The sequence below is a fragment of the Anabas testudineus genome, chromosome 2, assembly GCF_900324465.2.
Source record: "Anabas testudineus chromosome 2, fAnaTes1.2, whole genome shotgun sequence".
Classification (NCBI taxonomy): domain Eukaryota; kingdom Metazoa; phylum Chordata; class Actinopteri; order Anabantiformes; family Anabantidae; genus Anabas; species Anabas testudineus.
Genome location: NC_046611.1, coordinates 7,131,496 through 7,142,601, shown reverse-complemented (window position 1 = coordinate 7,142,601; position 11,106 = coordinate 7,131,496). Strand labels below are relative to the sequence as shown.

At 39.2% G+C, this 11,106-nt stretch overlaps 1 protein-coding gene across 1 annotated transcript; it reads left to right on the top strand.

Annotated features, from left to right (window-relative positions):
• Positions 1–2,340: 2,340 nt before the first annotated feature.
• On the top strand, positions 2,341–7,274 carry mmadhca (metabolism of cobalamin associated Da). The gene is made up of 8 exons (XM_026364496.1): positions 2,341–2,384; positions 2,890–2,932; positions 3,245–3,386; positions 3,651–3,868; positions 4,313–4,418; positions 4,508–4,626; positions 4,718–4,804; positions 6,548–7,274. Exons 2-8 carry the CDS (start codon positions 2,921–2,923, stop codon positions 6,764–6,766), a joined length of 903 nt encoding a protein of 300 aa, XP_026220281.1. The 5' UTR covers positions 2,341–2,384; positions 2,890–2,920; the 3' UTR covers positions 6,767–7,274.
• Positions 7,275–11,106: the final 3,832 nt, after the last annotated feature.

Genomic DNA, 11,106 nt, shown 5'->3' with positions numbered 1-11,106 from the left:
GGCCTCACAGTGCAGCAATAAAAAGACCTCTACTGACTCATAGCTTTGTCTAAAGGTCTCAAGGCTTTACTGCACTCTGGAATCCCTCTCACAACGCCCCACACAGAAACAATTACTGTTAATGGACTGTTATCTTACGCTGGGTGCGGGGCAGGTCCTTGTTGATACAACAGAGGCTCCCTGACCACAGATATACACAATAAATTGTATCTACTGTATGTGCCCATTTAGATTTGAATGTGTTTAATTGTTGAAGGAATACTTTGACATCTTCTTAGCTGATAAATAGATATGACCTGACTGTGAACAGCCTTAAAACCAGAGAGCTAAGCAACTCGACATCTCAACATAACTTTAACTTTAACATAGAGAAAGGAGAGCAGTAAAAGTTGTTTACACTGATAGATTGATTTAACATTTAAGAAAGTTTGTGGGGCTTTTGATTATTGCAGGTATATATCACTTCACAAGAAAGTTTATTTTCCACGAGAGTCAGCTCATCTTCATTTATTCGGTGTCGGAGAGAGCCTGAGGTGAAGAACTCATTTGCTGCTTCTTTCAGGGTGCATGTTTGTGTGTTTGTGTGTGTCTGTGTCCCACAGGGGCTCCATCTTAGGTGGATGCTGCCTTACTGGTACAAATGATCCCGTGGGAGACTCACTGACAGCCAAACTGTGTGCAGCTCCACTCGCACACATCACATTGCTGCAGTTGCCCATGGTGATTGAAGCATGTTGGTCCCAGGGTAAACTCCCACTGCATATCCTGTCAGCTCAGAGAAAGTGTCAATCAGCTTGTCCAAATCAGCTAAAGAGTTGTGTCAACGCCAGCAAAATGTACTTTACTAGCTGCCCTTGTCCTTCATGACGTCTGACAGCACATAAACACTGTTCTTGCCAGGACAGTTCCTCTGTCCTGGTTTTTAAACCTTATTGATCAAGGGAGGGGATTGTGCTGAGCATGGGTACCATTCCTCCACAGGTTCCCTGTACACGCTCAGTCTTTGATTCTGGACTCAGATGTTAGCTAAGGTGATGTTCACCTTAATAAAAATTCCAAGAAGTTAAAAGATAAGGCCTGTGATTTTCAGTATTTGTGTTATTGTTAACAAATCACGTAGAGACAAAAACACCAATGATGAATTGCATCAGCTCATAACTATAGAGGTCTATGACAACATCTCTTTAGGGGATTTGCTGACAATAAGAAAAATATAGAAACTAGTCAAAAGTCATTGCCATAAGATAGGCTCATGTGTCCACTGAAGTTATGTACACAACAGTAAAAGCATTAGACACAGCTGTGTATTTTTTTTGTACAAGAAATAATACAGATAACTGTACACTAATCTTTTTAATATGACCAGCCTTTGAACTGCAAATGTAGTACACTTTACTTCATATTCATTGTGCCATTAGGACCAGAACTTTTACAGCATGTCCATAAGATTCTCAAATCAACAGAAAAAAATCAAGCAAAAAAAACAAAACACAAATTATATTCTGAAGATTGTTCTATTCAGTCAGCAAGCATTACAAACCATAACATAAAAACAATAATTTAAAATATGAAATATAAATAAATGCAGAATCAGGTGTTAACTCTTGGAAATGCAAATACAAAAGTATAATCAGTCCATAAGGATGTCACCAGGTTAATTAACTTGAAATCAGCTGGAACACCTGGTGGTAATTGTTGTTTCAGCTCTACCAGCTCTTGGGAGTTTTAAAGTCAAAATAAAAGGTTGGACTTTTCCATCTTTACATTGTATGTTCTAATTATTAATGGATCTGCTAATGATGTGTCTGAGCTTTATTCTACTTGATCCTTATTGTTGGAGGGTTGTTTGGCTGCTTTGGCATCATGCTGGTTTCCATAAATATCAAAAGATGTTTTTTTTATTACTGAGCTTATTCATGAAAAATAGATTTTCTGTCTCCTGTTTATGGAAAATAATTTAACACAATGAAAACTTTAAATAATCAGGAAAGCCAAATAGCATCCTGGACACAGTGTGAAGATAAACGGGAGGTACTGATGTCACCATCAAATTATTTGTGCTGTTTAGTGTTAATTTGCTGCCATCTTGTGTAGATACGGAAAAACACAGTTATTAGTACCTAATGTGTGACATGTGCGTCTCGAAGCACTAAAAGTCTGGTGTTTTATCAACTAATAATAACCAAATATTACATACAGTGATTGGTGGATCGTTAAATACATTTTAAAACACATATTGACGCTCACATCACTTCATCTTTTTTACAATTGTAGATCATTTGTTGACGCAATTGTTATTCAATCTGCGCATGAGCCATTTGTCCCTCGTCACTTCCCGTAGTTGTTTTGCGAAAGCGAAAAGTTGTAGACGTGCAGCTTGACAGGTAAGAACAACATGTACTTTTTATAGTGTAATCACATTAACAGAATTATGTATATGTGTTGTATTAGCAATAGTAAGTCTTTAATTTAAGAGTAAACTTAGGATGTATGCTATTTTGTCTAATTTCACATTGGAAGAGTCAAAACAACATATCAGCTGACCTACAATGTCAGCTAACGCTAGCTAACAACGTGCTAACGGTAGCAGCTAGGTTAGTTAGCTATTTTGTTTGTGTTGAACCTCTCTGATGTGTAAATTCATATATGTAAAGGTTCACTGCTCTTGTTAATTATGAAGAAACTAAACAATATCTTTGTCTCTTGCTGCCTTTTCTGCCTCCTGAAAGATAACACAGCCATTGCATCATGTTTGCATGTTAGAGTAACTAGCATGAACTGTAACCTTAGCTGCTAGTCGTATAGACAGCTGCAGCATGTTGTTTCAGTGTAAAGTACAGTATGAGGCGTCTTTTTTTTTTCAATAGTTGACGTATTTTTACCCAACAGGTTACAAGTACAAAACAGAAGAGCGACTACAATGTCCAGCGGCGTAAGTGACATCTCCTTCTCAAATCAACACTCTTTTGTAAAAGTGTCAATTAAAATTACGACAGGTTTCACAATATATTATCATTAAAACACTGCACACAGAATATAAAATGTTACTGTCACTTGCTCAGTTCTAAAAAAAAAATATTTATTCAGGTAAATAACTGTCTGTTGGCTATTAATATGGTGGTGCACAAATACAGGAGTATATAGCAGAAAGGCTCAAGGGCAAGGAAATTACTCCTGTGCCTCATTCATGTGGTTTATCTTAAAATGATGCTGGAGATAAACAGACGGTGTTTTCACTCTTCAGGTGCTGTGTAGTCGAGGCAGGCTGGTCCTATCTCGTACCGCTGGACGCCAAGCCTTAGGAGCTCTCAGGGTCTGTAAAACCAGGAACTTTTCTGCTGCAAGCTCAGATGAGCCTTACATAGCTGTATCCCCCACACATTCAGGTGAGTCGAGGAGTAAATTAGTCACAAGTTACTAATGAATATAACCATAGTGTACATTTATTATTGTATTTGATGTCTAAGAAGAGTTCATACAACTTAGTTTTAGTTGGTTGCTTCCTCCTACTTTCTCCAGAATTGTTTCCAAAGTTACATGTAGAGACGGGATGGTGAGACAGGCAGTGTGTGGATATGCTTTTCAACATCAAGCAAAACTAAACGTAAGACGGCAAAGAGCCCTCAGTTTGCCTGTCATGTCCCCCGCAGGCCCCAGGACTGTGTGGCCTGATGAGAACATGGGACCATTTGGACCTCAGGACCAGCGCTTTCAGTTACCAGGCAATGTTGGGTTTGACTGCCACCTGGAAGGCATGGCAGACCAAAAGAAACCTCTAGTTCGCACTATGGTGCCTGACGTACTGACGACTCCAAGCAGCACAGAGAGACACCAATTTATACTGGCACAGTTTGTCAATGAGTTCAACGTAAGTTTTTGAACCATTTATTAGTTATTAAATAAATATCAGGGCAAGGCCTGTCCTTAGTTTTTATTTTGAAATTTTATTAATATTATTATTTTAATTATTATTTAAAAATGCAAGAGTTTAAGCAGACTGGTGTGGATATCTGTATGACACTTATAGGGCATAAATCAATATAAGTTTTAGCATTTCTTCCCCAGAATGTATTTTTTAAGAGTAAACAAAAGCAAATCAGTGACACATTTCATAATCACCTGTAATAGTTGGCGATGTTTAAGAAACTGCTATATCTTTAGTAGTAATACTGGGATTTGATTTTGTGTCGTAATATAAAAAATAAAAATGTTTAGAAAGGAATAGAATAACTGACTAACAAGACTACTTTTCCAGTGGACACTGTTGTAACTAAATATGTGGCTGAAACCTGTGCTTTTGTGTTTTCCCCAGGGAAAACTTGGTCCTATATCTGCAAGAGTTCAGAAAGCTGAGCAGTACTTTAATCAAAAAGACACAGAGTGCTCCATAAATTCCTGCCCTGAGCTGTTAAGAAAGGGTAAGTAATGGGGATTCAGTAATAACTCCTGTCAGTAGAATCATCTTATACTGTGAGTCATTACCATTAATAATACAAATGTTTGTCAGATCTGGAGGTGTTGTTCCCCACGGCGCCCACAACTTCCATCACAGTTGTGACAGTTACACAGAGAAGCAATCGGCGTGAGGAGACAGCTGAGCAGGACGGAGATCAGCTGCTTCATAAAGTCAGTCCTGTGATATTTTTACGTTAACATTCAATGTTTGTGAGCAGCATAAACTTGAAGCGGCTGCTGTTTTGTTTCTTCCCAACTACAGTTTATGAGTGGTGCTAAGGAGATGTGTTTCGCTCTGTGGACTGCAGGATACTGGGCAGACTTCATTGACCCAACAACAGGCGCACCTGTGAGTTCATTTGTCTTCAGTAGTGTTGTGTTAGTGAGGTATTAACAGAAAACACAGGGGAATGTTAGTTCTGGTATTTCAACATTTGACTCAGTGGTCTCGAAGCATAACTACAATGCATTGCAACCAAAAAGAAAAAGGTATTAAAATTAAAAGGGTTAAGAAGGTGAGGATACATGTGTACCTCAGTCATGTCATACTCATTGCTCTGCTGCTCACAATTTAAATTTCTAAAGGAACTTTTTTTGTCCTTGATAAAAAAAAGCTTCCTTAAATTCTGTCTGGATTCTCCATGTGAATGTGTCACTCTGTGAGGATCCTCAGGATTTCTAGCAATTGGGATTCATTTGTTATAGATTTTCTTTGATTTTTTTTAGTATACAGAAATCTGCTACAAAAATGATCTTGAAAATGTAAAAACTGTTGTTTTAACCTGAGTGAGATACAGTGCATACAGAAAGTTTTCACAGCGACTTTTTCCACATTTTGTTATGTTACAGCCTTATTCCAAAATTGATTAAATTCATAATTTTCCTCAAAATTCTAGAAGAAAACACCCCATAATGTTAAAGTGAAATTATTATTTTTTTTCTTTTTTAATTAAAAAAAAAAAAAAATTCACAGTCTCAAAATTGAACTCTGGTGCATCCTGATCCCACTTATCATCCTTGAGATGTTTCGACAATTTGTTTGGTTTGATTGAACATGATTTGGAAAGGCATACACCTGTCTATATAAGGTCCCACAGTTAACAGTGCAGAGCATAAACTACACCATGAAGTCTCAGAAATTGCCAGATTGTATTGAGGCACAGATGTGGGGAAGGGTACAGAAAAATTACTGCAGCAGAAGATCCCAATGAGCACAGTTGCCTCCATCATCCGTAAATGGAAGAATCTTGGAACCACCAGGACTCTTCCTAGAGTGGGCCATCCGGCCAAACTGAGCGATTGGGAAAGAAGAGCCTTAGTCAGGGAGGAGACCAAAAACCCGATGGTCAGTATGAAAGAGATCCAGCGTTTCTCTGTGGAGAGGGGAGAACGTTTCAGAAGAACAACAATCACTGCAGCACTCCACCAGTAAGGCCTGTATGGTAGTGGCCAGGCGGAAACCAGTCCTCACTGAATGCCAAGATAACAAAGGCGTTACTACGGTACTGAGAATGTAATCGAGGGGTCCAGGCAGAGCCTAGACTTAAACCCGATTATTGAACATCTCTGGAGAGATCTGAAAATGCCTTTGTACCGATGCGCCCCATCAAACCTGATGTAGCCTGAGAGGTGCTGCAAAGAAGAATGAGAAAAACTGTCCAAAAAAATTGATGTGCCAAGCTTGTATCATACTTAAAAAAGACTTGAGGATGTAATTGATGCTAAAGGTGCTTCAACAAAATATTGAGCAAAGACTGTGAATAATTATGTATATCTGATTGTTTTTTTATTTTTCAAAAACAATGTTGAGTTTTCACGTTAACATTATGTTGTTGTGGTTTTTTGAGGAAAGCAATGAATTCAGTCTATTTTGGAAAAAGGCTATAACATAACAATGTAGAAGAAATTAAGTGTGAATACTGGATGCACTGTATTAAGTTTGTTTTGAGAGTCAGTGGTATTGAAATGTATGTATTGTACAATACACTGAGTAAACACAGAGGATCTAGACTAATATAGAACTTTGTTACAGATGTGCAACATTAATATTTAATTAATATAATAGTTGTTTATTTTTACTTGTGCTCCACAGTTCTTTGCATCTCCATCCAGTCAGACCACGCTGCAAACAGATGAGGAGCTAAGACATTTAGGCTTTCACATCGAGGTGTCGGCCTCCTGCACAGTTATTCAACATGTCCTGAAAGGAACGCCCTTGTTTGTAGGGACGGTTTTTACCAACGCACCTACTCACAGTGCTGCCATTGCCAGGCTACAAGGACTTTCAAACATACTTGATGATGAGGAATAGGCTTTTATTTAAATTGTATGTATATGGAGCTAAATCCAAACACAGGGCCTTTATTTATGATTTGAAGATGCTGGCAAGCTAATGTCGGCTATTGTTGGTACATGGTTTGTATCAGTGGAAGATTGTGCAGAGTTTGTCTTACTGCCGCACACAGCAGCGAGACACAGTTAGTATAATTAAGAACTTGACTGAGAGACTAATACAGACTTCTGTGCTGTCTCTGATTGGTCAAGTTTATACGTATAAATTATATATTTATACGTCTTTCCCATTTGAGAAGTCTTGGAGGTTCACATTATCCGTGTTTTATGATGTTAAAATGACGGATATGAAATAGAAACCCTTCAGACATACTCAGCCAGCTGCGAGTAATGTGAAAACACCTATCGACACTTTCCGTAAACAGTGTTTATCTGTTGCACAGGATCTGAAGAAGAGTTGAAACTGTTTCAGTTGAAGCACTACACTTGTCCGAGCTGCTGAACTAATAAAGTGACTTGTCATGTGATGAAGTTTTTTTTTCTGGGGGTTATCTGAGTTCTACAAATGAAATTTTTACAGTTTTCTTAACATGGTTATGACTGAACTTAATCTTAAAAACATCCTAAATGTAATAATTTAACCAACTAACATGTTGGGTAGCAGCAGCAGATGCAAACAGATTCAGGCAACATTTTCAGACCATCTCTTGTTGCAAATAGTTATGGATTTTTAAAGTTGTATGTATGTCAGTGTGAGTGACCAAGACCAAGGTGCGTTAAAAATGTATTTAATAAACACAGTCTTTAATCAGTTTGGAAGTTAATGACCCAAATTTCTCTTCAGTACTGTATTTTTCATTTTATGCTTTGGTTAAAAACACCAGAATCTTGTAATCTATTATTTGGTCTGTGAGCCCTGTAGATTCATCTTGTGTGTATGAGAGTGATGTTATCTTTCACCATCTGGTATTTAATTAGCATTACATTTACTGCACACAAGCGACTCATTTGAATCTAAACTTGATAAATCTCAAAAAAATAAATAAAAGAAGAGGGCTAATCACTGTAATTTTATTTCCAAGTGTGTATTCATCTTGAAAAAGATCAAATTATTGTTTTGTTTTTTTTCAAGATGAGTACAAAACAGAAGATGCTGAGAGAAACATGCAGGTTTGGAGAACACCTCTGTGTCCTAGTGATCTTTTGATCCATTGCTGATACAGCAGGTTAACGTCTGTATCAAAGTCCTGGCGACAGGTGGGAGCATCTTGATGACAGCAGGGCATTTCTTCTTCGTGAGCGTCGGCTCTTTGTCCTGGTTGATGGCTTCACTGGGAGACACTGATATGTTCTCTTCACAGAGTGGAGCAACTTTGCTGATCCTCTTACAGAAAGACCGCCTCACTTTCTTCAAAAAGCTGACATTTTCTTCTGTCTTCTGCAGCTGTGCTTTTAAAATCTTGACAACAGCTTCTTCAAACGTCCCCTCATTTGACATCATGGCAGCTTGCAGCAGCTTTGCAGATCCAAACTGCTGAGTAAGCTTTTTACAGACGGGGATGTGGATGTTTCCAACAGTTGTTGGGAGATTGTAACTTAATTCTCCCACAGCCTTCTCTCTGAGACATGACAACATCCTATCTAAGTCCAGGTTGAGTCTGGATGTCTTGGTGTTAGTAATGTGGTCTATCAGCTTTTTAAGAAACGCAGTGAGAAAAGCGGTGTCTTGCTGTGACAACTCCTCTTCAGTGCTGACTCTTTCTGAATCTGCAAAGTAGAACTCCTCTTCGTCTGTCACCTCATCTGACCAGGAACAGTCTGAATAATCGCTGTCCGGGCAATCTTTGCAACTCATCTCAAACCTTTGTGCTATTTCGCATCTTCTCAATATATGGACGATGTGAAAAACCATATCCTCAGCGTCAGACGTATATCTTTCCAATTCAGCAGCAGCCCCATCCAGCTGTGTGATAGAGGCTGGTTCACTGATTAGAGCCAGTGATTGGTTCACCCTCATCTTCACATCTGCTGCTAACATCTCAACCAGCCTCTCAGAGTCGTACGACTTCTGCTGTGTGACACCCAACGCTGCGCCAAAGCAGAGGCGAAATGAGTTTCCAAGGCTGGCTTGCATGTCCTCCTCTGTCACTCTGTAAAAGTTTCTGTCTCTTAAAAAGACACAATCACACATCAGTCAAATAACCTTCTATGTGTGTTTGAGAAGAAGACGTGAGTGTTTGTCTGTGCATACGTTTAACTTACATTCTGGTGGAAGTGTCTGAGGAGCTGCTGGCACCGTCCAGGTCAAACTGGCTGTGCATCTTGGCAATAACTTGGGGAGACACAACCTCCAGGACCAAGCCGCTGATTAAATCTACAATCTGATCACAAACGTTGGATAGAAGAATGGCCGTCTGCGTGTCAGTGTGTCCATCTGTCAAGGACGTCCACTGCCTGGGAGAAAAGGTTAGGAAATAGTAAGAGAACACACCTTTGGACTATTGTTTGTGATTTATGCTGCTGGTTTACTCAATGACTTGTGACTTACTCATTTGTGATGTTGGGTAGAAATGATTTGATGACTGGTTCGAAGACCTGTGATGTGAACAGAGGCACGTCCAGATCACTACACCTCATTTCTCCCAGTTCATCTGATATAACCTGGAAATATTCATCTTCTGGGTCGACACATGATTTATTGTCTGAATCACTATCCAGGATGTTCTCTATGTTTGGTATTTCTCCGTAGCTTTCTCTGAGGAGATCTGTTTACTCTGTGTCTGTGCTGAGATCAGAGCGACCATAGAACAGAATTCATCATAAGGAACCAGAACTCCAGAACACACCTGTGGAACGCCATAATGTTCTACACACGCGAATCTTTACCTGTATTTGTATGTTTCTGTGGGTTCTGTTTTGTTTATTATGCGTTGTGGTTATTATGTGTATTTTTGTCATTGTGCATGTTTTTATAATAGTTTATGGTTCTTGGTCGTGGAGACACTAACAAAGCACTCATAATAATTACATACAAAAACAAGCAATTTAATATTAATAGAACCTGTAAAAAATACTGACTGGCATGGTTACAGTAATACTGTTACAACTGGACATAAATAAATTATCAATTAGTTCAAAGAAAATGTACATATTGGAAAACACATTTGAAGGGACTATGCTGCAGTAGTAGCCTGGACACTAACTTCCTGAAACATCAGTGCTTTTAGTGCCTTTAGTTAGTGTTTTTTTTTTTTTTTTTTTTACTACACTACAGATGCTGAGTTTCCCTTCAAACACGTGCAGCTGTGAAGATGCTGATGATGAAGCTCAGTGCTGCAGGATGAAGCTTCTTGCTCGAGCTGATCAGAGGAGAAGTTGAGGAGAAAACTGCGCTACTCTCGTTCCTCGGCACCATCACATTACAGATGTTTCCCTCACAGCAGGACGAGCACACCTGACGGATGAGATGTAACTGTTGAGAAGATGTACTGAATGTACAAATATATCAATTTAGCCCAGAGGGTCCACACACACACACCCGATTTCCATTAGAAGGAACATCATCACAGCCTGTCAACAGACAGTGCTCCATGGAGACACAGCGCTTGGTCACAGAAACACTGTCTCCTTGATTATCCATCATGTGGCGCGTGTAACAGTATCTAGTTCCTGGAAAACACAGCACGTTAAGATCAGCTGCAAGTGAGAAAAACTGAGCCATACCAGTTTTATACAGATGATACTGAACATGTACCTCTTGGACAGTACACATCTGGTGCCCAGCGGTTACACTCGTAGTTATCTGCAGCATCTTCACATGTGAAGCACTTGAAGGCACCAGGGTGAGGTGTAGCTGTGGAGCACGGACACAAACCTTATTACACTGTGGGATAGACATGATGTGACTATATTCTCTCATTTGCAGTATTATTATGCTCCTACTTGATGGATGTAGCAGTATTATGTCCTTCATGGTGAAGTCCCTTGACTGAGCAGTGTTCAGCCAGTCAGCAATGGTGGTTAGCAGCAGGACCCAAGCCACTGTTGGCCATGCCTCCATCATGGGCCCCAGGTATCTTCATGCACCTGTTGAACACAGAGAGAGTGAACGAGAGACGGGAACACCATCAAGGAGAAGAGGCAAGGAGCTCAGGACCTGATCATTTGTGAATGAAAGTACAGGATGTAAAGAGCTGGAAATAAACTTGAAATGCAGTTCATTGTTCACCTGCGTGTTATAAAATGTCTTTTAAAAAAAATAAACCTGCTGTAGGTTAAATCATTATTTCTGAAAACAAATATAACAGGAGGCTTCAAGAAAGAAAGGTGATGCTGAAATCTAACAAAAGAAACCGGTTT

Coding starts and splice junctions, on each gene's coding strand:
- mmadhca (XM_026364496.1), top strand. Junction 3,869..4,312: donor AGTTTGTCAATGAGTTCAAC/GTAAGTTTTTGA, acceptor TGTTTTCCCCAG/GGAAAACTTGGTCCTATATC. Junction 4,419..4,507: donor CCCTGAGCTGTTAAGAAAGG/GTAAGTAATGGG, acceptor AATGTTTGTCAG/ATCTGGAGGTGTTGTTCCCC.